The sequence below is a fragment of the Paramisgurnus dabryanus genome, chromosome 7, assembly GCF_030506205.2.
Source record: "Paramisgurnus dabryanus chromosome 7, PD_genome_1.1, whole genome shotgun sequence".
Taxonomy (NCBI): domain Eukaryota; kingdom Metazoa; phylum Chordata; class Actinopteri; order Cypriniformes; family Cobitidae; genus Paramisgurnus; species Paramisgurnus dabryanus.
In genome coordinates this window covers 29,068,274-29,095,685 of record NC_133343.1, presented here as the reverse complement: position 1 = coordinate 29,095,685, position 27,412 = coordinate 29,068,274, and the positions used below count along the sequence as shown (strand labels likewise).

General features: G+C 38.3%; 3 protein-coding genes across 4 annotated transcripts; 1 reads left to right on the top strand and 2 right to left on the bottom strand.

Annotated features, from left to right (window-relative positions):
* Positions 1 to 5,516: 5,516 nt before the first annotated feature.
* Positions 5,517 to 9,935, top strand: slc32a1 (solute carrier family 32 member 1). Its single transcript, XM_065274811.1, has 2 exons — positions 5,517 to 6,445; positions 7,534 to 9,935. The coding sequence occupies exons 1-2, from the start codon at positions 6,041 to 6,043 to the stop codon at positions 8,719 to 8,721; spliced, it is 1,593 nt and encodes a 530-aa protein (XP_065130883.1). The 5' UTR covers positions 5,517 to 6,040; the 3' UTR covers positions 8,722 to 9,935.
* A 135-nt stretch (positions 9,936 to 10,070) lies between these two features.
* Positions 10,071 to 19,884, bottom strand: aurka (aurora kinase A). Of its 2 annotated transcripts, none has more exons than XM_065274813.2 (9): positions 19,679 to 19,884; positions 19,471 to 19,539; positions 18,814 to 19,114; positions 18,696 to 18,729; positions 16,519 to 16,710; positions 16,291 to 16,429; positions 16,063 to 16,211; positions 15,146 to 15,320; positions 10,071 to 11,533 (listed from the first exon to the last, which is right to left on the bottom strand). In XM_065274813.2, exons 2-9 carry the CDS (start codon positions 19,534 to 19,536, stop codon positions 11,366 to 11,368), a joined length of 1,224 nt encoding a protein of 407 aa, XP_065130885.1. In that variant the 5' UTR covers positions 19,537 to 19,539; positions 19,679 to 19,884; the 3' UTR covers positions 10,071 to 11,365. The 2 variants fall into 2 exon arrangements, with proteins under 2 accessions (XP_065130885.1, XP_065130884.1); XM_065274812.1 differs by having other exon boundaries at positions 19,695 to 19,884.
* Positions 19,885 to 21,527: 1,643 nt separating this feature from the next.
* Positions 21,528 to 26,676, bottom strand: prelid3b (PRELI domain containing 3). The gene is made up of 6 exons (XM_065274795.2): positions 26,550 to 26,676; positions 25,063 to 25,231; positions 23,615 to 23,704; positions 23,275 to 23,345; positions 23,004 to 23,106; positions 21,528 to 22,850 (listed from the first exon to the last, which is right to left on the bottom strand). The coding sequence occupies exons 1-6, from the start codon at positions 26,579 to 26,581 to the stop codon at positions 22,734 to 22,736; spliced, it is 582 nt and encodes a 193-aa protein (XP_065130867.2). The 5' UTR covers positions 26,582 to 26,676; the 3' UTR covers positions 21,528 to 22,733.
* Positions 26,677 to 27,412: the final 736 nt, after the last annotated feature.

Genomic DNA, 27,412 nt, shown 5'->3' with positions numbered 1-27,412 from the left:
ATTTTATTGAATTCATGAATTCACATCAGCGAGTTAAAATAATAAAAGGTCTGTTGGGTAATTGTTTATTAATTTGTTTGTGTATCTATAGGACATGTTATTAGTATATTACAGATGAATAAATGGTTGAGATTAATCTCTTCATAGCAGCTCTTGAGGTTTCAGTTCACGCTGCCGAGAGCGCGCCCGATGACGTCACGATGGCACAACGCCAGACTTCTCAAGAAACAAAATACAGTGTCAGATTACACTTTCATTTTTTAATTGATTTATGTAAACTTTGTGGAATTGATGATGATAACGAACTACCCTGTTGACAATAACAATAAAACCATTATTAAAATTCTAATGGTTTCCATTAAAATACCAACACCATTAAAACCACACTGTAGTGTGTTTTGGGCCATATTCCATTAGAATCAATTAAATTCCCAATAAAACTTCTGTGATGGTGTATTTGTTTTTTAGCAGGGTGATAATAGCAGTAACGGTGCTGATCAGATCTTAAATGTAATAACACGACAATAGTGAATCTGAGAAAGTAACAACATACCTTACAAAATTAACTATGGTTTTACCACAGTTAAAACAAAACAAAAATATGGTTACTGTAGTAAAACCATGATAACCACAAAATAAACATGTTTTTTAAGGTAATCAATACAGCAAAAAATATATATACATTTGCCACAAAAAACAACATTGGTTAATTTTCGTAAGGGTATGTTTGTTTAAATTTGCTAAACAAATACAGTGAACAGAAGTCCATATGTTCAGATGACATCCCTAGACAAAAAGAAGTGATGTAACATTGATTTATAAAACTCTATTATTCTGTTAAACACGAGTGAAAACTGTCCCATGTGGGAACTGAGTCGTTTTCTTTATTTATTCATGAAGTGAACCGATGTGCGCAAGAGCGAAGTTCAAATATAATTCACAAAACATCTCTACTAATCTATTTATTTAATACAGCGCATCTTAAACACTATTAATGATATATAATGTATTTATAAACACATACACAAAGAGAAAGAGATAGTGTGTGTGCGGTGTGTGTGCGCGCGCGTGTGTCAGTGTGTATAATGGAAACAGATTTGTTGTGTTGATTGTGTGGCCTCGGGCTCTGAGTCCCAGATGACCGCGGCCACTTTACTGTGTTCACAGGCGAAGACTAAAAGCCAATTACAATGTTAATGTGTCCTGAACCACAGGGAAAAAAACTCAAAGTCTTGCGGCAAATAAGGTTGTAGGAGAGAGAAATACTAACACTTAACAACCAGACACGGGTATACATTAAATAAATAAATAAATCTAGGTCACATCGGAAAAGAAAGGAGCAGTGGTGGCTGTTATTTGACACACAAACAGAAAGAGAGAGAGAAAGAGAGAGAGAGAGAGATTGACATTGAGTTGCTGTGCGGCACTAGCAGGGTTAATAAAACCCGCAGCTCTCTCGGGATCTCATAATAGCCCATTAAACAGACGCATTCGGATAAATGAAAAGGCTTTTAAGTGGTTACCACAGGACCACCTGGATTTCACTCACGAGCCTCTGTGTGCGCGCGCGCGCGTGTCTGTGTATAATGGCTTTTGGCTAAAAGAGAAGATTTTATTCGAGAGCATTTGAGTACTTGTGTGATTTTCCTGCTTTGGTTTCTGGTAACATTCAACAAATCCAGACCATTCTCATGAAGTGTGGGTATAAATAGCACGTGCAATATATACGAGCCAAATAGCATTTGTTTCTTGCTATAGCAGTCCTTCCCGCATCTTGTAGTGTCGTTTTATGTATTGTTTTTTAGGCTATGTTTCTTATTTTTTTCTGTTTTTAAACCATTGTCGGTTGGTTTTTGGGGTTAGATTTGGGATTTGCTTTAGGATATCATTTAATATAGGTTTCTACATGTTTTTGTACATTTTTAAACCATGGTCGCCTGGAGTTGGGGTTAGAATTTGGTTAAGGTGTCATTTTATGTAACACAAAGTTGTTCCAAAACCCAAGCGACAATGGTAAAAAAAAGAAAAAGGACGGGAAGAACTGGTGTATATGCACGCAAAAATGGAATTTGGTTATGCGCGACGTTTCGCACTGCCCGCTATTTACGCATTTATGAGGATGGGTTGCCAAATCAGTTGCGAGACTTAAATACTAAATTGCACAGCGTTGTCAGGTGTCTGACGTTCAGAAAGGTTCATTGGCAAGTATAATTAAAGCAACATCATCAGGAAACATCAACGCGATAACAAGACACAATGATGCAATGATTTTTTTTAATCCACTCGTGGTTCATATAAAGCGGCAGATCTCTGGTCAGATATAGACTCTAATCAGTGCAATAATGTACTCGTGATTGTCATGCTAATAGTAATGGATTGTGATTGGCTAATTCCCGGAGACCCCTGGAGAGTCGCGCGTCATTTCAGCTCTGTGTTTTAATTGAAGTGTGTTATGTGTTATTTTCCGCTTCGATGAGCCGCAGAAGTGCCGTCGGATCTCGGCCATACCGTGTCTGAAACTGAAAGAAATTTGATATTCCTTCAAATGCAAGGCAGGCATTTCATCCCTTTAGACACAGAAACTCAAATAACATAAAACTACAAAAGCCTATTTCTCTAATATGTGATTCATAAAAATATTGCGTAGAAAAGTGATACAATTGGGGAGTCATCAAAAATACTCCTTACTGTATATCATTATAAAATAATTACAATCATTATATAGTTCTAGTTCATGCGCACGGAGTGCATCTGCGCAGCGTCATAGTTTTGTGTTCAGATAATAAATGATCTGTCTAAAGGAGAGAGAGAATTTATCTGCTAGACTGATTCAGCTCACAGCAGAGCACTGAAGTGTGTAATGAGAAAAAGGACAAAGCAGAAGACTGAGAGAGAGAGAGAGAGAGAGAGAGAGAGAGAGAGAGAGAGAGAGAGAGAGAGAGAGAGAGAGAGAGAGAGAGAGAGAGAGAGAGAGAGAGAGAGAGAGAGAGAGAGAGAGAGAGAGAGAGAGAGAGAGAGAGAGGGAGAGAGAGGGAGAGAGAGAGAGCTGAACAATGCGTTGAGATGGCACCTTGTGAGAGAAGATAACATGAATCCTACAGCAGAGTGACACAGACAGCAGCGTAAAACACCTGATCGAAGAGAGACTGATCCTGGACCAGTGTCTCTGGGGAGAGATGTAGTGTTATGTGCTTAGAGGACTCATGGGAGAGGGATTCTGACCTCCTATTGCCCTCTATGATTTTTCTGAAGGGTAATAAAGTGAATGAAAAGGAAAGAAGAGACCATGCGTTCAACCTCACTGAATTCCATTGATCTGAGACAAAATCAAAAACTAAAACTGGTCTTAAAGATGCGCGAATATGCAGTCACAATGAGGTAAAAATGACAAGGATATGTTATTTGGGGATTTTTACAAGAACAGGATAAAACATCAAATCTTTTAAAATTAAGTTCCATCATAATATCCAGCATGCGTGTAAGGACATGAAACATAAATATTTTAATATAGAACAATAGTTCATATTATAAAGGCTTTCAGGCTTTAAAATATGGTTATTTTACCATAAAAATATTTCTGTCGACAAGAATTCAGTAATACATGAAGGCAGTTATATTCACTCTTTTTACTCTAAAAAAATGCTGGGTTGTTTTTAACCCAGGGCTGATAACTATTGGACAGAACACATTGCTGGGTTAAAATGAATCAAAAATTGGGTTGTTTTAACCCAACTGCTAGGTTATTGTTAATCCAGCATGTTGAAATAACCCAGCAATTGGGTTAAAACAATCCACTATTTGGGTCATTTTAACCGAGCAATGTGTTCTGTCCAATAGTTACCCAGCCCTGGGTTAAAAACAACCCAGCAGTATTCTTATTTCTATTTGATTTTGCCCTCGCTTCTTCTTTGATGTATGATGTAGGAAAGTCAGTCTGCGTCTCGTGATTGTGTTTTTACAGCAGCTGATATCACGCGAGGTCTGTGCGCGACTGATAACGCGCGTGCGATTAACCCGTTGCGCTCCCACCGCGGCCGTCGACAGCCTGAGGCAGGAAAAAATAAATCTCCGGGGAAAGACAATCACAGATGTACACGATTAGATATGAAGACCACAGCAAAACACAAACTATAGAAAAAAATCTATAACATAACGCATAATATATGAAAACAAAAATATGACATCATTGAATGTTTTAAATGCTTTTCATCAAAGCATTATCATTTTTATATTACTGTAAAATATATGCCGTCACATAAACTAAATCTATAAAATCTTTCTGTTATAATCTTTTATCATTTAAAAAGATCAGTATGGGCGCGTTCACGTGAGCCCGCTGTCCATTCTCGTGGTGCTGAAATAAAGTTTCACAGACGCACTATTTACCCCGAGACAAATAACACCTTAAAAAATTAACAATATAACAGTATAGCAACTTTCACAGAAATTAAATATTGTAGTCTTTTTTTGTGAGAGATTTTTTACTATTTATTGTGTTAGATTTGTACAATATCCACGGCATCCAAATTGTTTGTAAATTTGATTGCAACACCGATTGAACAATATTTAATACAAACCAAAAATCACCAAATTTTTATAAAGTTAAAACGAGCGCATTTCTATTGTCTGGATGAAAACAGATATTTAGGCTGTAAAATTAAATGTATGCGTGTAATCTGCGTTCACATTTAGAATAGTTTAAATAACAGAGAAAATTTATTAGACCCAAATGTACACGATTGAAATGATCTATCAGGTCTGTAATAACTGTAAGATGCGTCCACTTCAGTGTCTGCAGGAATCCACAGAGAAGCTCGTGCACAAAAACGCATTCATAAAGCGCACCGGTATGTAAGAGCCGAATGACAAATGTAAATGAGTGAGAAGAGAACAAATCTATAGCTTTCTAACTCCTCAAAAACATCATGATTTATATTTAATTTAATGCAGGTTAACTAAAACACAGTCAGTATTTCTGCTTTATCCATCATAAATATATTGGTTCTTTTTCTAAATGAACAAAAAATAAAAAAAAGTGATCACAAACACACGAGATCATTTAGCACCTAAATCCTGTCTATTAAAACCCTGCTTTTGTGACGTATTTCATTGATTGTTCAATCCAGTGGTGAATGAAAGAAGGCTTTAAATCCAATAAAGCGCATATTCCAAAAACAACCCTACGCGTCGCTGAGGTTGCCACGTCTCCTCTTGTTATTTTCAAAAATAAATTCATTGTCCTATAAACCTTCAGCTGAAGTGATAAAAACCTGGCAAGCTGCAAAAGAAAAAGTCAAGAATTGTTCAAGACAACTTTTAGTGTGTCCATGTAAGCCCTGGTCCGATGTGTGGAGATGCTTTATATATACGTAAAGTTATGCAACACTCGGAGACCCCGGACGCCATTGGGTGCTCAAACCAACTATATTGGGCATAATGAGAGTGAAGAGGAGGATGGGGCATCGCAAGCACCTCCCCTAGAAATGCAGCAAATCTTTGCCCCGTTTTTTTTTTGTCGGTGAGGAGTAGCGCGCATTGGGAGCCGGAGACGCGCGTTGCGCGCGAGACTCTTGGCATTGGCAGGCTGACGGTGACACGTGCCTCTCTCAGCCCGAGCTCCAGTGTACCGCATTGGCATCAGCGACGGCCACTGAAACACAGGAGTGGAAGCTGTGCCACGGATACTGAAATATAATCAAAACGAAAGGCGAACATTCACCTTTACGCACCGGACATTAAATCTGCTCTCGCCTAGGACGCGCATTGTCTCCGTGTTCAGATAGAAAAAAAGAAGAAGCGAGTGAACAGGATGCGGGCACGAGGTATTATCCACGCATGAAAGTGACATGATCCACGGAAACTGCAAAAACAGCAGGCGTGATTGCAGTCTAAACTGGAGATAACGCGTCACCACGAGAGTCGTTTTCCTCTCGCTCCGTTGATGCGCAGACAAAGAACTCGGTCGCACACTTAAACTAGTTTTATCTTAACGCACATTTTCCGTCGTTTTTGAATTGGTCCCATTGAGATTAAACAAATCATGGCCACATTAATTAGAAGCAAGATCTCAAACAAGCTGTCCAACGCGGCCACCACGGTCACCAATAAGTCACAGGCGAAGGTGAGTGGGATGTTCGCCAGAATGGGCTTTCAGGCCGCCACTGATGATGAGGCTTTGGGATTCGCCGCTTGTGATGATCTGGACTATGACCACAGGCAGGGGCTTCAGATGGACATACTTAAAAACGATGAAATGGGAGGAGAGGGCGGCGGGGAAACGGGGGGAGATGGAACGTTTGAAGGGGACAGCCATTACCAGAGGGATGGAACGGGTCCTCCGCCCTCAGGGTCCAAAGACGGGGGATTCTGCTCGGATATTGGCGGTCCGGACAAGCCAAGAATCACTGCTTGGGAAGCTGGATGGAACGTGACCAATGCGATCCAGGTAAAAATGCATTAGGCGCATTGGGACAGGGTGTCCAACAGTGAACACGAATTGCGTTGAGACGTTCAGGAGCATGTTTTTATATTAAGGTCTAAAATATATAAATGGTATAGATTATAGAATGCCTAATGTTATAAATTGTGCAGGTCGAAAATCTTTGCAAATCTTGAGCCAGTAACGAGGAGAAACGTTTTCATTTGTCGTGATGTTGTGTTCTATTCGACGTTTCTAATAAAGCAATTTTAGGTATTTCTTACTGTTTTAGACCCCGACATGAAGGGGACATCATGCTCTCCAATTTACGCATGTCCAAAAAACGACCAAAAACGAACATCACGATTTTCTGAGTGTAAAAACTAGGGAAAAGATTATATAAAAATTTGAGATTTGGAGAAAAGTTTTTCTTTAGCAAAGAGTTTGCTACACGATTTCACATTTTTATATATATTTTTCCCTAGTTTTTACACTCAGAAAATCGTGAGGTTTGTTTGATCGGTTTTTTGGACATGCGTAAAATGGAGAGCATGATGTCCCCTTTATGTCTGGGTTAAAACAGCAATAAATACCTTAAATTGCTTTAAGTAGAAACGTCGAATAAAACAAAATTTTGCGTTTTTTCTTAGGTTTTCGATAGTGGCCAAATTTGCGATGAGCCAATAAAACCCCTCAGGTTTAATCATGCGCAGTTAAGGCTCTTTACATTAAAAGTGACAGTCGTGACGTGAATCCCTGCCTATTCGATTCCTGCTGATGACGACACGATGAGGAGAGCGTGACTTTGCTCAGAGCAAATGTCAGTTAAATTTCTACACAAACCCACAAAATCCCTGCATAAGTTCAACTTCACGCATTTAAGATCTCAATAATTAATTAAATGACAAACAAATAGCAAGGTTAATTATGTGTGGGGTGCTTACAGTTAGTGCTGACACCGAACTACTCTGTTTGAAATAAGAAAAATTGAAATAAACCATTATGTCCCCAGATAGTTGTGCAATATGAAAGTATAAGGAATGGAATAGAAATGAGCAAATGAATGAAATGTTTGGGCACGCGTTAACAGCGCACTCGTGTTTCTCTCCCCCCAGGGCATGTTTGTGCTCGGGTTACCGTACGCCATTCTCCACGGCGGATACCTCGGACTCTTCCTCATTATATTCGCCGCAGTCGTGTGCTGCTACACTGGGAAGATCCTCATCGCGTGCCTGTACGAAGAGAACGAAGACGGTCAGCTGGTGCGCGTGAGGGACTCGTACGTGGACATCGCCAACGCCTGCTGCGCGCCGCGCTTCCCCGCGCTGGGAGGCCACATCGTCAACGTGGCCCAAATCATCGAGCTCGTGATGACCTGCATCTTGTACGTGGTGGTGAGCGGGAATCTGATGTACAACAGCTTCCCTACACTTCCGGTGTCGCAGAGGTCATGGGCCATCATCGCCACCGCCGCCCTGCTGCCGTGCGCCTTCCTCAAGAACCTCAAGGCCGTGTCCAAGTTCAGCTTGCTGTGCACGCTCGCGCACTTCGTCATCAACATCCTCGTGATAGCCTACTGTCTGTCCCGCGCGCGAGACTGGGCTTGGGACAAGGTGAAGTTTTACATCGACGTCAAGAAGTTCCCCATCTCCATCGGCATCATCGTGTTCAGCTACACGTCGCAGATCTTCCTGCCCTCTCTGGAGGGCAACATGCAGAAACCCAGCGAGTTCCACTGCATGATGAACTGGACGCACATCGCCGCGTGCATCCTCAAAGGCCTCTTCGCGCTGGTGGCCTACCTGACGTGGGCCGACGAGACCAAAGAGGTCATCACCGACAACCTGCCGTCGAGCATCAGGGCCGTGGTGAACCTCTTCCTCGTTTCCAAGGCGCTGCTGTCGTACCCGCTGCCGTTTTTCGCCGCGGTCGAGGTGCTGGAAAAGACTTTCTTCCAAGACGGAGGTCGGGCGTTTTTCCCGGATTGCTACGGCGGCGACGGGCGCCTGAAGTCCTGGGGTCTCAGTCTGCGCTGCGCCCTCGTCGTCTTCACGATGCTCATGGCGATTTACGTGCCGCACTTCGCGCTTCTCATGGGTCTGACGGGCAGCCTGACGGGCGCGGGCCTTTGCTTTCTGCTGCCCAGTCTCTTTCATCTCAAGCTCTTGTGGAGGAAGCTCTTGTGGCATCAGGTCTTCTTCGACGTCTCCATATTCGTCATCGGCGGTATATGCAGTATCTCCGGCTTCATTCACTCCGTCGAAGGTCTCATCGAAGCCTACAAATACAACTTGCCCGATTAGTCTGCTCATCGTTTGGTGATCTAAGTGTTAAAACGCATCCCGCATATCAATAACCAGACCGGACGAGTTGCCCTGCCCCGATTCAAATACATCAGACCTTTAACCTCGGTTCACACGAAAGTGTCTGCCAATCTGACTTTAATACAAGAAACGAATTCATACGAATCTTTACGCATCCACACGATGCCTTGGTCGACAGAAATAGGCTAGATAGCAGAAGAAAACACTTTATTTTTTTTTTCGTTTCGTTTTTTAAGAGAGATGCTCATTTTTTTTTAAAGAAAATATTCTGGTTTAGAAAAAGAAAGAAATATTTTACATTCAACAAACGCAAAGCAATGATGTGGAGTGAAAATCTCCTGTTGTGATCATGATCATCTGCAATAGTACAAAATAATTATTTACAACATCACGGCAATAAAATTACACACGAGAATTCAGATACCTCGTGCAAAACAAATTTATAGATATTAATCAATGATATTATTTGATTTGTTTTGCATGAACCAAAATTAAACGATAAGGGAAACGTAGATTTTAAAGGCAGTCGGTGAGCAGATATTAAACTATGCATTCTGATCGTATGATGTCCATGCAGCACTAAACAGATTCACACACACACACTCAATAAATAAATATAAATATATGATCTGCTGCATTCCCGTTAATCTCTGCGAATTTAACACACAAAGAAAATCAGATTTTAAAATAAACGAAAATAAGAGACAAAGAAAAAGGACGAGTCGTCTCTGTCATCAAAAAGAAATTGTGTCTGATAATGAACCACTTTAAAATCAATTCACTAAATTAAAACTGTGACCATTTCGTTATTATCGTCATTTTTTTTTACTTTTTTTTTTTTAAGAAAACCCGGCTTCATGTACCTGCGTGAGATTTATTTACAGTGCGAGTCTTTTGATGGAAATCTGATTCATTATTTCAAATCGAGGGACTTGCATAAGACATTTTTCATTTTGTGCAATCCAATGGGTGCTGTGGAAATGTTATAAAACGTGTGTGTTGTGTTATTGTGGTTTAAAAGATGGAATGTATATCACAAAATCGTTATCATATATCGTGAAAATGAATATATTGAAGAATAAAGAAACGCGTGAAATTATATTGTACAATTGTGTTTTGGTTTTATGCGATATACAAATCCACTGAACACGTGCGTTTTCCTCTCTAAAACACAATAAATCTGCAAAACCGTGGAGCTCTCGCATTCATTGTAAAGTCATCACATTTCATTCAAACACCACATAAAACATTTCAATTACAGGCCACATGGGTTTGTGTTTTCTGGGTTTTTTATTTTGTATATTTTCAAATACCCAAATATGTGTCATTCAATTTTCTGAATTATTGTATTTGTCAAGCTGCAAATAAAAGGGATCATTTTAACTTATATAAATGCAAATATTGCGCAAATATGTAGTTGGAACAAAAAGGTAAAGTTCAACTGCTTCAATGTTAAGCATAATAAAAAAATAGACATTAATCACTGACTAACGAATTACATCTCACTCCTGACCATTAATATTATTTTAAGTAACTAAAGGACACGATGTAGGCTACAGATGATTTTAATGTCAGATGGCGCAACAGCGCGTGGCCAGATGTTTGTCTCCCGCAGGTTAAACCTGTGAACTAACATCTGCATTTAAAATGAAAAATATAATTATAGTGTGCATATACGAATAAATTAATGAGAAATATAAAAAAAAAATAGTTGAACATTTAACATGAACAGAAATGCTTTTTAACAGAAAGTAATAATTTAAATTTGAAGGATGCATTTATTTTTTACGCATTGTTTTCCTATTTAACGCAGCGATATTTTGTGTTCAAATAAAAGGCAACACAAGATGTGTTGTTCCAATAACACCGATGTGTCTAGTTAGAGACAACACATTCAATGCATTTTCCTTAACTACACACAAAATGTGTTTTAACAAAAGCTTTTAGACTAGTGTATGAACTAAATTTCACCAGGGAATAAATCAAAACATTCATCGACTAAGATTTCCATATTAAATCCACAGGAGACTCGAGAACATCACTGTGCTGAATTCTGGGAGTTTGAGTTCAAAGGAGAAGCCATTTTCTCAATCTTAAAAGCACACGTGACAGACAACTGCGCCACCTTGTGTTGAGATCAGACAATGATCAACACAAAGTGAAAGTCACAGTGATCTTAATGTACAATTTGTTTTGGTGGAGGTTTGTTTATAATAGGTAAACTAAATTATTATATTGAAGCGGAAGGACAGGAGACAACAAACAGTAATAAATAAAAGACCTTGAAAAACATTCAACAAACTACTAAACATGAAATACTTTGAGAAAATAGCAAAGAATAATTTAAGTATTATCTAAAGTAATTTAAATTTCACAGCAACACAGTAAAAGTTCACAAAATACACTAAAAGACTTCAAAGAGAAAATAAAATTTATTGTTTCAAGTAATTTTTAAAACTTTACACTGAGTGTCTTAAACAATTAAATATTAAGAAATGACACGAAAATTGCAGCACATGAACACAAAGAGGAGAACAGGAGAGAGAAAGAGAAATGTTGCCAACAGTCCTTTTTGTTCAAATAGTTTCTCATGATGGAGGAGTTAAACCGCAGTGTTTTTCACTCATTTGTTTGTCGAGCGGGTCGTTGGTTTTTTGACAGAGTTCTCCACAACCCATGGATGAATCAGAACCTCTTGAATGGGAAGTCTGTGCATTGGGTTGTGTTTTAGTAAGCTGTTGATCAGATCTCTGCTGCCCTCGCTGACATGAGCTGGATAGGAGAATTCAACCTACAGAGAGAACACAGGGGTCAAATATTAACTCATGAAGACCTCAGACAGATTAAGTAGTAGGAAAACATGTTATAGACGTCTGATAAAACATCAGATTACATAAACACCCCTTACATTACTGAACAATCATTTCTGCCCTGACACTTAAGAGATTACTGCATAATTAAGTGACTCTAATAGACACTCATTACATTTCTACATCAATGTTCACAGACCAGGAGTTACCAACCCAGTTACTGGAGATCTACACCCTTTAGGCCTACTCCACACAGACACGGGGATTTTGATAAAAAAATAAAAAAATCCCCTTCACGCATGCGCTGTTTTAAAGAAATCTCTGCCTACATAAACACACAAGAACCCGCAAAAACAGGCGTGTCAAGAGCATGCCACACCAGCAGGTGGTGATATAATCCTAATCGTAAAGCCTTAATCAGATTCAAAAACACCGGTTCTACCCATCTACACGACAACACTGCAACAGGTATTTCTGAAAAACCTCACCCTGGCAGGGGTTCACAAAAATATTTGGTTTCAGTGATGTGATTCTACGTTTCCGTGTGAACAAAGTAAAAAAAGTCACGGTTATAAAAATACATGTGTCCGTGTGGACAAGGCCTTAGATCAAACCCTGCTTCAGCACACCTGCCTCCAATATTTACAGGGCTTCTGCAGGGTTTAGTCAGTCAAATTTAAGACTTTAAGACCTTTTTATGACCATTATGATTTAAATTTATGACCTACACGAATAACAAAAAATAACAAAAATTCCTTTCAAAAGTCTTTTTTTTTTTACTTTCATTGAAATTAGTAACAAGTTTTATTAGTAAAGGTTCCACTTTCTTAAGAATAACAAATTGAAGGCTCCCTTTTATTAAGCATCAAGAACACAGGAACAACACTTAACAATTGTGTGTGGCACTGGATATGAGACAAACGGAATCCCGTTCTGTACTTGGACCGGGTAGTGACGGAGCCGAACAAAACTGACTGATCGCCTGCACCCGCTGCAGACCTTTTACAGCAACTTTATGCTTTTCTGACTTTGCATGCGAACGTAGGCTTTTATGCTAAGGTGACCAGATTTTTTTAAATGAAAACCGGGGACATTTCCTAGTTAAATGGTAAAAATATCATTAAAATCTCATTTGTTGTTATCTATAAATAAAAAAAAATGGGGACAAAACGTTTTTGAAAGTTTTCTTCTTTTTATTGTTGTGGGTTCACTGCAAAAAATTACTTCTTACTTAATAGTATTTTTGTCTTGTTTTCAGTACAAATATCTTAAAATTCTTAAATAAAGACGCATTTTCTTTAGAAGCAAAATCCCCTAAGAAAAATCTAGCTTTAAGACAAAAAAAAATCTAATTGAAGTGAATTTATTTGTGCTTAAAACATGCAAAAATCTTTTTCTTGATTTTTTTTCTTGTATTAAGTAGTGGAAGATTTTCCCTGTTTTAAGCACAAATTTAATATTTTTGTCTAAAAATGTAACTTATTTTGCCCATCAAGAAAATGCATCTTGACTTAAGAATTTTTTGATATTTGTATTGAAAACAAGAGGAAAAATACTAATAAGGTCATTTTTTTTGCAGTGTTTCTAATTCAATTAATTGTAATTTCTGTAGCCTAAATCTAGTTTTTTTTCCTGTTTTTATACAAGAGACATACCTCATCAAAAATGACTTCTAAGGTACTAATTCAGTTCACTTCATTGGTTTATTACTTTAATTTAACATGCGTAGTTAGTACCTTAACCCCCGATAACTTCAATTGTTTTCATATCTTATGATGACTTGATTGATGATAATGACGCTCTCTCATGTGTCTCAGAGTATATTCTTCATCGTGAAATCAGTGGCGTGCGCAAGTCATCATTAGCTCGCGGCCCCCTCTGCTGGTGAAGATAATCATTACATGATTGCTTTGGTCTGGTACTACAAACACTACATGTTGATCGGGTTTTCAGTGTATTTGCTTGTTGTTTTGGACGTGCTGAAACGGGGACATTTCCGGGGACAGAACACCAAAAAACGGGACTGTCCCCGGAAAACGGGGACGTCTGGTCACCTTATTTTATGCCTAAACTAGACAGCTCCAGCCCCTTCTTACACAGTGTGCAATAGGCTTGATACCGATTGTTTGCTCCGAGCTTGAGCCAACTACTAAACGCACCGTCTTCGATGCATAGCTGGTTTAATGTACACTTTCCCATTGTGATAGACACAGAGATTTCAGTTAAACTAAGCTGACCCTTGAGAGTTCGCAGCTCGCGCGGGACAGCGGGTTTCTGAAGTACTTCCGACAAGTCTGTTTGCTGCACTGAAGCATGGACCTTGTAGTCCTGGAACGCTGTGATTATCCCACCCAGATTCCTCAGACAGAACTACAACAGGCAAAACAAGTGAATGCCGCCGCCAGCGCATTTTTGTGGGGAAAGGCAACAATGAATGAACGAGTATATAAATTTAAGACGTGGCTAAATGTAATTTATGACCTTGTATGGAAAATCCGGATGTTTTTATGGCCTTAAATTTTCATTATTAAATTTAAGACGTTTTATGACTTTTTATGACTCCGCGGAAACCCTGTATTTAGGTAGCCATGAAAAGCTCGATTAGCAGGTTTAGGTGTGTTTGAGGTGAACTCTGCAGGAACAGGGTTAGTGACCAGTGCTTCACAATCCTGTTCCTCGAGCACCCCCTCCCAAAAAGTTTTAGATGTCTTCTTATTTAACCCACCTAATTTAATTTATCTGCTTGTTAGGGAGACAAGTTTCCATTTTGGGAGGCTGAATAAATTGAATCAGGCGTTTTAAATAAGACATCTGAAACTTTTTAGGAGGGGGTGCTTGAGGACCAGGACTGGGAAGCACTGACCTAGACAACCATGATTATGACTAAAGCAAAGCATGTGATATTCAACAAACCTCAACCCCTCACAGGATGAAGCTTTACTTTCTTCTTGTGTCTTCATGCATCCTAATTGACACTTTTTGGTGAATATAAACACCGACCAACCGCTCAATACATCAGCACATTATTGTGTCCCATCATGCCCTTTAACAAAGTCTTAATTTTGTTGTTGTGGTGTACTTGAATACGTTTTATGACGACTGTATGCATGTCACACGTTTTACATTACAGCAGATCTGCGTCAAACCCACAAGCTCTGTGAAGCGCTTCTCTCTGAAACGCTCTGATTGGTTAAGCTGGGATGCGGTGTTGTGATCGGTCATTCTCTTTTAAATGTGTGTAATGTGTATTGTATAGAATGGCTTTGAGGGGATTATTAGGGTACAACACAGAGTTATCTCTCATCATACAGCAGATGAAGACTTATGAAAGAGAAAACCTACAGCAGCTCAAGCAAACCTCTTTTGCTCTGGACAGAGATTTAAAAGTGAAATGTAAGGTCACAATATACAAGCAAGAATTCCACTGATCTTTTGATTTTCACGTCATTTTAAAGCTCAGAAAGCAAACATTCAACACAAGCTAAGAAAGTTTGAAGGCAATAACAAGAGTCATTTAAACATCAGGCGAGAGACAAAGAGCAGAAATCATCTCATAAATGAGAAACATTAATCCGCGCTGGATCTTCACTTACCCTGGATATCTTGCGGTACGTCTCTTCATGACTCTTAGTTTCAAAAGGTGGATGACCAACCAGAAATTCATAGCAAAGAACCCCGAGACTCCACAGATCGACCTTCTCATCGTGAGTTTTACCTTCAATCATCTCTGGAGGAAGATAATCCAGCGTCCCACAGAGCGTCGATCTCCTGCAGGACAAAAACACAAATACAATTACATGTTAGATTTACAATAAGCTCCAAATAACCACATAAACAAACTCTTATATACAGGTGATCTTTACATTTAGACAAGAAAAAAAAAGAAAAAGCAACAAGAAAAAAAATTAAATGGCTGTGAAATTTAAATCTATTTGCTTGAAACAAGTTGTGTAGTTGTTAATCTGTTATTAGATATAATGTGCTGTTCTGATCAGATTTTCTATTTGATTCAACTGAATAAGAAATTTAAAGGGGTCATAGCATGAAAATCTGTATTTTTAAGTGCTATAATTGGGTCTCCAGTGCTTCCATCAACCTAGAAAATGTAATCAAGATCAACCCAGTAACTAAGTTTTAGTAACCCATTCTCTGTAAGCATGAGAAAAAAAAAGCTCATTAAAATTTGGCTCCCCTTGTGATGTCAGAAGGGAATATTATTATTATTATTATAATACAGAGAACTATCATTGGGATCAGGGTTCGCATTTCTTCAGCTCATTTACATTTTAAAGGACACACCCTTACGTTACATCTTTAAAAAAAAAAAATGATCATAAGATCATTGATTAGAGAGTTTGAAGTCGGTTCAACGTGTTAAGATGTTAATGGTGTACAGTATGTGAAATGATACTGAACAAGTTTAATCATTGCCAAAACTAAATCAAGAGAAGCTTATGGTCGGTCATATTTATGCAGTTCTTGTTTGTAAGATGAGGAAGATGAAGGTCACCTTGAGGAGGGCGTGTGGACAGACCAACCAAAATCTGCAATCTTCAGCTCTCCATTGGATCCCAACAGCAAGTTTTCAGGTTTAATATCTCTGTGAATGACTTTCTTTGAATGACAGTAGCTCAGCGCGTCGGCCAGCTCCATTATATACTGCCAACAGATAATATAAAGACATTAAAGAACGACTGTCAGCTGTTGTGTAGAGCACATACGCATGCATGTTTCTTACCGTGGCACTGCGCTGGTCATCAAAGGTCCCGCAGCGCTGGAGCTCACCGTATAACTCTCCTTTAGGAGCAAACTCCAGGATGAGATAGACACGAGCCGTGTCGTGAAAGTAACCATAGAGACGGAGGATGTTGGGATGTCTGAGGAGGAAGAGAAGGAAAATGAGTCCTGTAAGACTCCGATCTCAAGAGAAATACACAAGACTTCAGTGTGTGATTGAGATTCATACCGGAGATGAGACTGAATCTCCACTTCTCTCCTCAGCTGATGTTCAACACCGGCTTTCTCCAGCTGCTTCTTAAACAAAACCTTCAGGGCCAGAATAAACTTGGTCTGACGTTCTCTGGCCAGATACACGCTCCCAAATTTACCTTTCCCAAGAGCTCGTCCAATGTCAAAGTTCTCTAAAGTCCAGGCTTTCCTAAACAGACAAAGAATCACAGTTTTTACATTTAAATTCAGGAATTGCACACAAAATAAACATACAAACTAAAACAAAACAGTAACTGGTGCTCCCATGTGCAGGACAACAGGGTTTACTTCAATAGGTTTAAAATGTCATGTAAAATATATCATGACAAACTATACCATTGCAAAGGTCTAATAGTCCAGAATAAATATTTCAACAGTGTTTTATAAAATCAATCATGTAGAGAGTAATCGACTCATTTATGAAAACATTTATCTCCTGCTTAATGTCACTTTACCCCAGCGGGACGCCTACGTTTACTTCAGTGTTGACTTATCCAATCATGACAAACTATATAATGTTAGAAAACTCTGAGAGTGTAGTTTTCCATTAGGACTCTTCACACTTGAAATAGTTAACCATGGGTTAGTCTAAACCCCAGCTTAACAAAATCATGGGTACCTGACTTCACATTGTTCATACTAAACCAGGGGTAAAGAGTAGTGGTCAACCAATATGGTTTTATGGCCGATGCCGATAAGAAAGCAATGTGTCCGATATTTAAATTCTCTCATTATATAAATACATAGAAATAATAAGTGAAACTAAATAAACATTATGCAAATGTATGCAATATATTCCTTTTTCTTTAAACGCCATATCAGCTTTTAATGCTATATTCACGGTGAGAGTAAAGTGTGATTATATGAAAACTAAAAGATGTGTTTAAAAATCAATTCCTCTAAAATTCTAAAGAACTATTATGCAATATATTAATTTAAAAAAACTTGGTAGGAGGTTAAATAACTACTGCTGTAGATTAATTATTATTTAACATGTATAATTAATGAAAAAACAGCAATTGCATTACCCAGTTAAAGGTTGTTTCACTTTCTTAATGTAACAAAGTTAAATAGTAAAAATATATTAGACCAAAAAAGATGTCTGTTCTTCAGTTTTGTCTTTGTATAAACAACATAACCAGCTGATCGTGTGCCACTGCATGGGCTTGAGTATCAAAGCAATGTGCTAAAGCAGGGGTGGGGAACCCTGGTCCTGGAGGGCCACTGTCCTGCAGAGTTTAGTTCCAACCCTAATTAAACACACTTGAAACATTTAATTAAAGTCTTTAGGATTACTTGGAAATGAAATTCAGGTGTGTTTGATTAGGGTTGGAACTAAACTCTGCAGGACAGTGGCCTTCCAGGACCCAGGGTTCCCCACTCCTGCGCTAAAGTAACCCAACCAGATAATCTATGGGTCAAACAGACTAAATCAACAATATATACTAGTCAACATTTGAAGTGGATCAAAAATGTTCATCAAAGTTGTCCTAAGACAAGAACGGGTATTGGGTATTGGTTTTAGACAACTTTTAAGAAAGGTTTTGATCCACTTCAAATGTTGACTAGTGTATATTAAAAAGCGGCCTCTGCAAATTTATAGGTTGACTACTTGTTAAGAGATAACCCTGGGTATTCATAATCTGACGTTTCACTTTCATACGGTGCACTCTTAAACACTGGGTTAACGCTTTAATTTGCATGTGTGTGTTGTCAACAGTCATGACTGGAAAAAAAGTGATGTCAAACTGACTGAATTAAAATCTAATAACTAAACAACTGTTATCACCCATCGGAAACAAAACAGATGAGAGATTTATGTAACTGCCTCAAAGTCTCCTGGGAAGTAATTTTTACTCCAGTTCAGGTGTTTTCAGTACACAGATGGTGATATGAGGTACAATCTCTTCAGTTTCTGATTGGCTGTCCATTGCTAAGCATCGAGTGACAACATTATAACCTCACTTGGTTTCACACTGCACACGAAAGCAAAGTCACTCCTTATTCTGAGCAGGGTTCATTTTAGGGATAACTCTGCTTCTAAATTACAAGAGGGAAACGATCCTTAACCCGGGGTTAAAAACAGGGTTTAGAACGAAGTTAATCCAGGGTTAATAGCAGCGTGAAAAACCCATTTGTGTGTCCCAAACTTACCTTGCACTACTTGATGATCCACTGGCAGGGGTTTCTGAAAGAGAAGAGTCATTGAGATGTTTAACACTTGATGTTCTGACTGAAAGAAAACATTTAAGAAATGAAGTTTGGTTCTTACGCTGTGGTTCGCTGGGATTGTTGGCATCAGTCACTGGAACACCGCTATGGTTGTTTGGTGTTGTTTGGTTCTGTACAGGTTTGTGTTGTGTCGCTGTTCTCATCTGTTCAGGGTTAACATTTTGATTTCCACGGCATTGAGTTTTCACAGGAACCGAGGGTCCAGCAGGTTTCTGTTGACTGCCGGGACGCTGAACCCGCTGAGGGCCCCATGTTGCACCCAGAGCACGCGCGTGAGGAGCGGACACGAGCTTCTGGTTGCTCTGAGTCACGGGAACTCTTTGAGCTCCACCGGCATAAACCTAGCACAACATAAAGTCTCTTAAAAATACTTTTACGGTTCTTCTCTTAATAAAATAAGTGCCAAGATTTGACACATATACATATATATATATATATATACACACACACACACACACGTGTCAACTGTAAACATACACAAGTGAATGTGTTAAAGAATCATTTACATAAAGACTACTAAATTTATCGAACAGACAAAGAGTCTCACAAACGAGGTTCGTCATGAGTATTTTAATAACAATAGACGATACAATACCAGGATTACAACAAAAGTAAGATTAAAACACAACTATAAGTTTGCTTATGATTGTGTATCATCAAATCAAATAAGAAAATCAAACATGAATTTGTCAAATACCTTTTCATTTTCCGCTCGCTGATTCTTCAAATCTTTGCTTGCTTTGGTTCTTGCAGCAGAGTCCATATCCTGTATTTGAACAACGACAATTCGTCAAACACAACGAAAAATAAAACAAACAATAATCAGTTTAATCATTTCAACACTTATAAACTAATGAAATTAAACGAGTGCAAAAAAAGAATCATGGCGGAGAATTAAAACACACCAGCAGCGGCCGATACCTCGAGTGAGCAGTTTCCTCAAAACACACGATAAACACGATAACTACCACCTCGCCTTGTTATTAATCGGTCTCTATAAACTACACGAAGGGTTTTAAGTCTGCACATACATGAAACATAAACTCGTATCTGTTTAAAATTACGACGACGATGCACCTCCCGTTAGCGTCCGTGAGTTCAGCCTGTTTAATTTCAAATATCCCACTTTTAAATACCTTTAAATCTTAACTGATATTTGATTGGTCGGATGCAACTGTTAACTGGAATACTATTGGCTAGTGGTGAATCTGTCTTGTGACGTTTCAGCACGCAAGTGAAGCCGGGAAAATGTTACACTGCAGAGGTAAGCAGCAGAGGGCGCTAATGATAATAAACGAACATGTCAGATGTTAACATTTATATAATGGAAACTAATTTAGTTCAAGTCTAATTATTCAACACGAGATACTTAAGAGAAATACGCGTATTCAATCTCTATTAAAAAAATAATGAAAACCATTATTTAAAGTTACAAACGACTGTGATTGTTTCATAATGATCAGCGCTGAGAAAAGTAACGAGCATCACGTGACAGTACAGCGCTATTTCTGACCTGGGCGGATGCACTTAAAGGGATAGTTCACCAAAAAATGAAAATTCTGTCGTCATTTTCTCAATCTCATGTTGTTTTAAACCTGTATGAACTTATTTGTTTCTGTTGAACACAAAAGAAGATATTTTGATAAATGATGGTAAGCACACAGCTGATTTTTTTTCTTACTATGGAAGTCAATTTTGGCAAACCCAATGGAATTCAAAGGTTACAATCAGCTGTATTGTTTACATTTCCATAAGGTTTAAACTATATTAAGTTTGAAGTAACTTAAAATAATTTTTTAATTATATATAATAAGTCTCAGTGAACAAGTGTAATACAATGTTCAAAAACCACAATAAGACAATTAAAAGTTCTTAAAAGACAAAACAGACATGTTGTATGATGTTAGTTTATTTTAAAACATGTAAAACAACTGCAATAGCCTTTTAGATTGGAAAAACCTGATTGACAGATGTCAATCATCATTCCTGATGTTTCAGTGACCTTCAGAGGTGGACACTAGTGAAGTATTTTTTACTTATTGAAGTACACTATAAATCTAGAAATGTCTTACTTTTACTCAAGTAAAACTTCTGCTTATTAAAAGTAAGAAAGCACTAGATTGTTAATGCATGTAGATATTAAATGAAATGTAGTGGAGTAATAAGTATAATACAATGTTATGCAGGGTAAAGGTTTACCAAAGAAAAACCCTTTGATCTGAGAATAGAGTCCACCTCTGCTTACAATATATCCAGTAGTACCATAAACTCTTAAATGAACAACAGAAAATAATTCCTGAATTACACAAATGTTTCTGCAGTACCAGTAAAACTCAAATAAATGTAGTATTATTATGGGCATCCAGGTGCGGTTTCCCAGGCAGGGCTTATCTTAGTCCCAAACTAAAATGCATGTTTGAGCTGCCTTTATTTAAAAAAATATATACCTATACCACCAAGGGCTAATGTTTTGTCTAAAGATGCACACCAGTATTGTTTTTTGTAAATAACGTTTGTAAAAACTACTAAAATGTCTAAATATAACTAAGGCCTAGTCCAAGATTAATCTAAACCCCGTCTGGGAAACTGACCTTTATGGGCATTTTGCCCCTACTGTCTTAAATGCAATCATGCTGTTTTATTGCAATAAGTCATAATATTAACTCGCCTCTTTGATAGCATTACAACCGAGAAGGAAATTTTTTGACACGTTCTGTGCTAAAGCAAATCCACAGACATACTCTAACATCATCCTGGTTTTTAGATATTTATTGTTACATTTATTAAATACATCCCATCAACATAAGCCCATCCATAGTTCTAAAGAGGTTCTGCATTGATATATTGGCGTTATGTTTTCCATCACCTACAAGAACGTGCTGAAGTTGTCTTCTGTGGGTGCAATGTTACCAAGGCACAAACATGAACCCACAAAAATAAATAAATAAATAGACACCATTCAAACGTCACAGCAGAGTGAGAAATTCACTTCTACAATAACCTTTTTTTTATGTTTGAGATGTTCAGATTCTGGCCTGTAAAGGTAAAGAATGCCCTGGGTTGACCTATCTTTTCATTGAACTATAACTGTTGAGATTAAAACATTACTGAATGATCTACCAGTGATGAACAATGAAAAAGGGATGACACATTATCATGATGAAAACATTTAGAAGTGCATGTCGTACGTAATCCTGTCCTGGTCAGTGTCTTATATTTTTTAATGAAAGCACAGATTTTAATTCAAACAATCCAACGACAGGTATCTATTGAGCATCTTCATTCTTTACATTTACCTTTTAAGATGATCTAAAACCAGAATCACACACAGACAGATAAACAAACACACATTTCAGAACTGAAATACTGCTGACATGGTCCACCAAAATCTTTTAGATTAAAACTCTAGTTTGTTCCCTTCCTGCTGTATAAGTGTTACCAGTATATTAATAATCATAAAAATAAATATCATAATCATTTTCAAGTATACAAGTGCTGGTGAAGCAATGTTATCCAGCGCTGAGCTGCTTTGCCTTCTGATGATAAAGTTGCATGTAACAGCTAAACTTGGCGGTTTTTGGCAAACAGTCACACAACTCACTCACAGCCTGTGTAAACCTATTTAACAATCTTAACCGGTTGATTTCTTCCTTCGAGTCAAGACAGACAGTTTATAAGACAGGTCTGAGATATTCCTGACGGAGTTGAGCCCTGTAACGGTCCTTTGATTTAATAAAACTGTATGTTTGAGAGTTTAGCATCACACACACATGATGAATACTCTGTGGTGCTGCTTCTTCTTCATGTTCTTGTGTGTTGACAGCGCTGTTAGTACAGAGTCTTCTTTACGTCCCCAATAAGCCTCTAATATAGACGCTTTAAAATGAAAGGGACTGACAAGATGAACTTCCATGATTGGAAAAAGACAGAAGCCAGAGATGAAGACGTGCACAGGAACCATCATTTCTCTGCCACGGCAGCAGCCATAGGTGTGCGTATGGTTCCTCTCGCAGTCATGGCTAATTCTTCGATCTCTGTGTTAAGGCGTCTGATGACCCACTCCATTGCCTCACGACCCTGCGGACAGCAAACACTGCATTTCACACATTTGGCAAAATAGTGACTTTCATGTGAAGAACATTACCAAACAAGAGCTGCAATATTTCTGTCTTTGATTTGATAAGGATTGGGATATTTTCAGTTTTGGGTTGTTTAAAGTGCTTTGCTTACCTTTCCTGCATTGTTTGAGATTGTGGATGCCATGAGTCCCTCCAGATAGCTGCTCAAACTGACACCCTTTACAGAGATGATGGCCTCCTGTGTGAGCATCGTCCTGTGAGCAGACATCATCACAAACATACAAATCAACCCCAGCGCAACAAGAATTTATAGTTCTTCATAAAGACATTATAGACAGTTTAGTTTTAAAGAGAAGTTAAAGAGGCTATTATATAGACTAGACAGCTCATGTGAAAGACTTCAGAAGCGGATGAAATCTTACTTCTCTGGGTCCTCTGGATGTGGTCTGTATGTGAGGCGTTCATCCACAGACACCATGTTAGTGAAGGTGATCTATTATGATAAAAGATTATTCTCTTTACAAGCAGAACTCAGGACAACACCCACCACACATTGCCATAACATATAAACTGGCAAATCCTCATTCCACAGAAACTTTAACATACACATCTAAAGAAGTTATAACATGTGTTGCATATACTGTCAAACCAATACACAATATTATTATTATTATTATATACAATAGAATAATTGGGCTTTAAACATGCTGACTATGATCTGGTTTAATTACTCTGTCTGTAGATCAATGTTAGGCTGCTTACATTAGTTGACTGAAGTTCAAAGGTCTTCTCTTTAGGGTCGACTACGGAGTGCTCTTGAATGTACGTACATGTCCGCGTGTTACCAATTATCTGTGGACATCAAAACAACAGGTTGATCAATAATCACTGCATATACATTTCAAATTTACACATAATAGATACAAAACATGTGAAATCAGATTCTGTTTTAGCTCGGATTTTACTCATTTATAGTTTAATCTTCACTGGCTTTATGCCCAACAAGTAGAAAATCAACTCAAAGCAACCTCTAAGTTTGTACGGTTAACCCTAAACAATTTAGTACATCACATATCTCCATAACAAACTACACAAGTGTTGTCAGGGGTTTAAGTTACCAAGCATATAAAAAAGCACTTTGTGGGAAATGAAAATGTAATATTTTCCCAATAGCAATGAGTCTGCAGATCATAGACACACATAGCAACACAAAGAGTTTATATTACAAACTTCCTCAAACACACTGCTTGGAAATGCAAGTGACAGACGCGAATAATAAAAAACAGCAACCGCCTCAGCTGACAGAATAACTTCCAACAGATGTACAAACATGAATGCAACAGGTCATGGATGAACACAAGGTCACATTCTGACCTCAGTATTATATCATACAACAACGTCACACGTGTAAAGTTCACTGACTGTAGAAATGAGACAACATGTGTCGAGTACACTCACGAGCTGTATTAAGGCCAAATAAGAACAAAGGTTATGACGCACTATAGCAAAGCAACTTTTCCAGCTGTGGTGTCAGGGGTCGTAACCCCTCAACTGCTGCTATAGACAAAAATGCCAAAAACATCAGCATGCAACCAACAGCAAATGCATCCCACTGCCTACCTCAAGTTTATTATAATCATTCTTAACTATCTTTGATTGTTACACTTTGTATTACGTGGTACATCTATCACAACTCCTAGATATCGCACGCACATGCTAGCACATCTTTTATTTGTGTTGACTCAAAATAAATATAAAACAACACCATAGCTTGTTTGTAAAATATTTTGTAATATGCTAATTATGTAAGTGAAACATATTGACACTTATGAATTATTATGTTGATGTTCTGTTGATTTTAATTCAATTTTGGCATGAAACTAAACCTGACTGAGCAAAAAATGTATAATACTTGATTTATTTATACATTTATTATTCTGCCATGGCAGAATGAATGTAGAGGAAACACACAGTACACATTATAGCAGCACCTAAAATCTAAAGCATTTAGCCTGTGTCCTTTAAAATGTGACAAGAATGATGAGACCTAGAAGCATGTAGTAAAGCAATGTCCTTCTGCTCCCCTGTACTTACATTCTAAAAAAACCCTTTCTAAGTTTAAACACCGACTCCTGCACACGACTGACAATAAAGAGGTCCACATTTACTTAAAATTATAATCATAGACCAAAAGAAAGAGAGAAGCGTACAGATCTAACGATGGAGGGAAGGCCCCATTCAGTGCTGAGCAGTCGCTTGCTGTGCAGACGCCCCTGCTGGTCCACATTACGGTCCAACACATCCACTCCAAACACACTGGGGTTCATGGGGTTTGGGTACTTCTGCATCGCAGCTTTGGTCACGGTCTCCCATGGATGACTATGAGAGAGAGAGAGAGAGAGAGAGAGATTATTTTGAGAACAGTGAAACACACCCTAATTCTTTCTTAAGCATTGTTATACAACATGTTTTCCATACCACACAAGTTCACGTAACTTATATCAAGCATTTATGTATAAGCCTGCACAATACCCACAGTGCATAATACTGACTGAGATGCACTTATTGTTACAGCCACTAAACCAATGCCAAAGATTAATATGACTGTATTATATAATATGTCTCCACGATCATGTTACACAACCACAGTAGTCTTCAGCCATTAGACTTCCTGAGTTACATCATCTGTAGTGTGAGCAACCACAGGACATCTCGAGCAGCAGTGCTGCTTTAATATAAACGCATGTCATGAGATAAAAAATGAACATTATAACAATCTGTAAAACAGCTGAACTGTAACTATTCGTCGACTAGTAAAAGGGAACAATCTGAGGTTTCATCTGGGACATTCCGTCATCTGAATGGTTGCCGGGAAACTGTGAGCCGTCACATGACTAGTGACGTCAGGCGCGGGGTACAAGTAGATGAAAGGTCAAGGAGAGTTGCGCAATATGGCTGCAACCTGATACATATTACACACAGTCCTCGTGCAATTCATTCATTCATCTATCTAATCTAATTATTTAATGCAACTCATCTATTTCACAATTGGTCATTGATATTTTACCAACCGGATCCAAAGTTAGTTGTATTCACTTTTGACCCACAGAAGCTTAAATACTAAGGTTAACATCAGGTTTGTGGCGTTTTGGATCACACAATACAAATGAGAGAAAAATATATATATTTAAGTGTCCTAAATTAAACCATACTGTTTATGACATCGATGTAAAACAGAAAGAGTTTGACGTGGATGTCAGTGAGTGTCACAGTGTTAGTCAAGGACAAGCAACTAACAGCAGTGTCCGAAAAGTGGGAACATTTATTTTGCAAACACGGTCTCTTTCAGTTACTCGTTAGTTTAAAAAATTTTGTAACTAGTGTAAGTGTCACCTCATTACCGCATAACCAGTGCAAGACACGAGCTCTCACAAGAAACTAACTGTAACCGAAAAGTTAACGTTACAAGCTCTTTGTATGTTCTATACTAATTTAGATATAAATAAGTTGCGTAAACTGGTGACTAGGAAGTATTTTCTCTAAAAAGTGAACATTTGACAAAAGCCGGCCTCGTGCAGTTCTCTCACCTACCGGTGGCTAAACCCCAGCACATTGACGACAGCGCGATGTTAAAACAACACCCGCGGTTCAAAGCTCGTTTCGTCGCTTTTAAATAAGAAATAAAACATTCACTTACTTGAAAACATGTTCCGACGTCCAGATTTTCATGGTTCTTGTTCTGTTTGATGTGTTTAATGACTGAAGGCTGTAGTGTGACACCGCTCCGCTTCCGCCGTTTGTTCGAGAAAACTCAACGCGAAGCCCCGCCCACAAATGACGCATGCGAAGCGTAGCAGATCAACCGGCCAATCAGATGATTGGATTGAAAACGGAAAATCCTCCCTCCCGGAGAATGTGCGCATGTATGTGTGGAACAGCTAACATTACTATGGGAACATTGTGTGTGTACTTTTAGGAAAGGTTACGAGATGTCACAAAAGAACTTACCGTGAACTTATGCTGCGTTCCAGGCAGGTTTTTGAGTCCGTAAATCACGACGTTAAAACCACGACTCTGAACTAGGAGTACGCGTTCCAGGTAACCTGTAACCCGTGTTTTTTCAAACTTCTACCCGTGAAAGTGCACTGGAATGGCAGTCAAACCCGTGACTGACCACTCGTGAACTCATATTTGATGGATGTACTCACAGTTCAGAGCCAACATTATCTGACTGAGTCGTGGTTTAAAGTCGTGATTTACGGGTTACAGGTTGCCTGGAACGCAGCATAAGTATCACAATACTTCTGTTTATTAACGTTAGCATTAGCAATATAAATGTACACACAACTCGTATATTTAACCTTCTTTAAGGTAATGCACTCTGCTTACCAGAGATGCTTTATAATATAGTACTAAACGAGCTTTCTCCATACTAGATTGCTTTAACTGATTCATTAAAACCTTTTTCAAACAAATATTATGAAAGACATTTACACATACTAACTTATATTTGTTAACCGAATTAATTTCAAGTATTCATACACTTTTAAATCAAGAGGT

What these genes read in the sequence shown, in the direction of transcription:
- slc32a1 (XM_065274811.1), top strand. Translation starts at nt 6,041, where the DNA reads ATGGCCACATTAATTAGAAGCAAGATCTCAAACAAGCTGTCCAACGCG. An exon ending in ACGTGACCAATGCGATCCAG is followed by an intron (nt 6,446 to 7,533) that starts GTAAAAATGCAT and finishes CTCTCCCCCCAG; the next exon opens with GGCATGTTTGTGCTCGGGTT.
- aurka (XM_065274813.2), bottom strand. Translation starts at nt 19,536, where the DNA reads ATGGACTCTGCTGCAAGAACCAAAGCAAGCAAAGATTTGAAGAATCAG. An exon ending in CAATCCCAGCGAACCACAGC is followed by an intron (nt 18,730 to 18,813) that starts GTAAGAACCAAA and finishes CTTCTCTTTCAG; the next exon opens with AAACCCCTGCCAGTGGATCA. An exon ending in ATGACCAGCGCAGTGCCACG is followed by an intron (nt 16,212 to 16,290) that starts GTAAGAAACATG and finishes ATCTGTTGGCAG; the next exon opens with TATATAATGGAGCTGGCCGA.
- prelid3b (XM_065274795.2), bottom strand. Translation starts at nt 26,581, where the DNA reads ATGAAAATCTGGACGTCGGAACATGTTTTCAA. An exon ending in CATCCAGAGGACCCAGAGAA is followed by an intron (nt 23,107 to 23,274) that starts GTAAGATTTCAT and finishes GTCTGCTCACAG; the next exon opens with GACGATGCTCACACAGGAGG. An exon ending in TCTCAAACAATGCAGGAAAG is followed by an intron (nt 22,851 to 23,003) that starts GTAAGCAAAGCA and finishes TGCTGTCCGCAG; the next exon opens with GGTCGTGAGGCAATGGAGTG.